This window comes from Trypanosoma equiperdum (genome assembly GCF_001457755.1).
Source record: "Trypanosoma equiperdum strain OVI genome assembly, contig: ctg_880, whole genome shotgun sequence".
Taxonomy (NCBI): Eukaryota; Euglenozoa; class Kinetoplastea; order Trypanosomatida; family Trypanosomatidae; genus Trypanosoma; species Trypanosoma equiperdum.
In genome coordinates this window covers 184-1564 of record NW_027124843.1, presented here as the reverse complement: position 1 = coordinate 1564, position 1381 = coordinate 184, and the positions used below count along the sequence as shown (strand labels likewise).

Here is a 1381-nt window from a genome sequence, read left to right as displayed (position 1 = left end):
CGGCTGTGCATTTGGGCGAGTGCCGCGTACGCCCGACGGGGGTGTCTTATGCTTGCGCAGCAGCTGACGCAGACGGTTGACAACAGTCTTTTGCCAATACCACGCCCGTGGAATTACCGTGGTTTGTTACGTGGTGGTATGCCAATGCCGGAGCCAGAGCTCGCCAATGATGTGTTCATTGTGGCCGAGGACATGCCGAGTATGGGGCTCTATCAGGGTGACGTTCTCCGATGCAGCACTCCTGCGGAGATCGGCGATCGCCAGCGGAGGGGTTCACCATGTAAGACGCCCGGCAGTAATTCCGGCACGTCGCTTGAAATGACTTTTCCACACACCAAGAAGAGCCTGAACAGCACATCCACACTCCTGGAGCCGGCGACGCCTGCTGAGCAGAAAAGCCCTCCAGTGAACTATACGAGCAATCATCCGAGTAATGTGCTGTTACAAGACCCAGGCGAGGCGCCTTCGAATGCTTTTTGGGTGTGTTTTCCTTTTGATCGCGATGGTCCCTCCGTTGCTCCTGGCGAGAGGCGTCAGCAACAACAGCAACAGGACGGTGTGGCCTATCGGGCAACCAATGTGGAAGAGGTTCTTCTTTCATGGATAAAAATAATCTCACTCAAGACTCGCGATGCCGCTGAGGAGGACGATCACTGGGTCCGTGACCCCACAACGGGCGCACCACTCCGTGTGGATCGCTATATAATTCGTCGTGTCGAACATGATGGCATGCGGTATTTCATCGGTGTCACCCCCCGCTTTGTTGGGCAGCAGCGCCGGCTGGAAAAAATGTTGGTGGATATCAAGGCTCAGGAGGATGGAGGGGAAGATCTGGACTTAGAGCGAGACAAGTATTACGTGGCGGCCATGCATTACGATGCGGCTTTTGACCGTGAGGATGATGACAGCCGGGATGAAGATGCTCTGGGACGCGTCGCTATGGCGAAGATGCTCAGCGCGCCGTCTTTAATATTAGAGTAAGGTGTGTGTAAGTAAGGGGGTGATTGACAGTTATAACTTCCACGTGGGTGCACAGTACGTCTACCGCCGTCTTCGCGATTTTTTGAGTGTTCGAGCTTCAGTGCAATGCTACATCCGATGGCGGACGGAAGTCATGCACGACTGCTTCACGCTGTGGATCAAATTATTCTTTATTGTTTTCTTGCTCGCATCATTCTCATTATTACGGCCGCTGCCATCGGAGAAACGTTGATTGTTATTATTATTATTATTGTTATTATTATCGCCACGAGCGGTGCGGAGCTGGGAGACTATCGCTTGTGTGCTTGCGGCTGCCGTCGCAGGGAGGAGACAGACAGACGTGATGAAGTGAACGGTAAGAACAGCAATCGGGTAAACAAAGCAAAGTGAACATACCCTC

At 53.1% G+C, this 1381-nt stretch overlaps 1 protein-coding gene across 1 annotated transcript in view; it reads left to right on the top strand.

Annotated features, from left to right (window-relative positions):
• The window catches only part of TEOVI_000420800 (uncharacterized protein), a gene marked incomplete at both ends in the record, with an annotated part of 2478 nt that extends 1497 nt beyond the window's left edge, over nt 1–981 (top strand). The window contains one exon of the mRNA XM_067227003.1: nt 3–981. Within this exon, the coding sequence (XP_067083104.1) occupies nt 3–981 (979 nt within the window). The remainder of the gene's footprint in view (nt 1–2) is intronic.
• Between the last annotated feature and the right edge of the window lie 400 nt (nt 982–1381).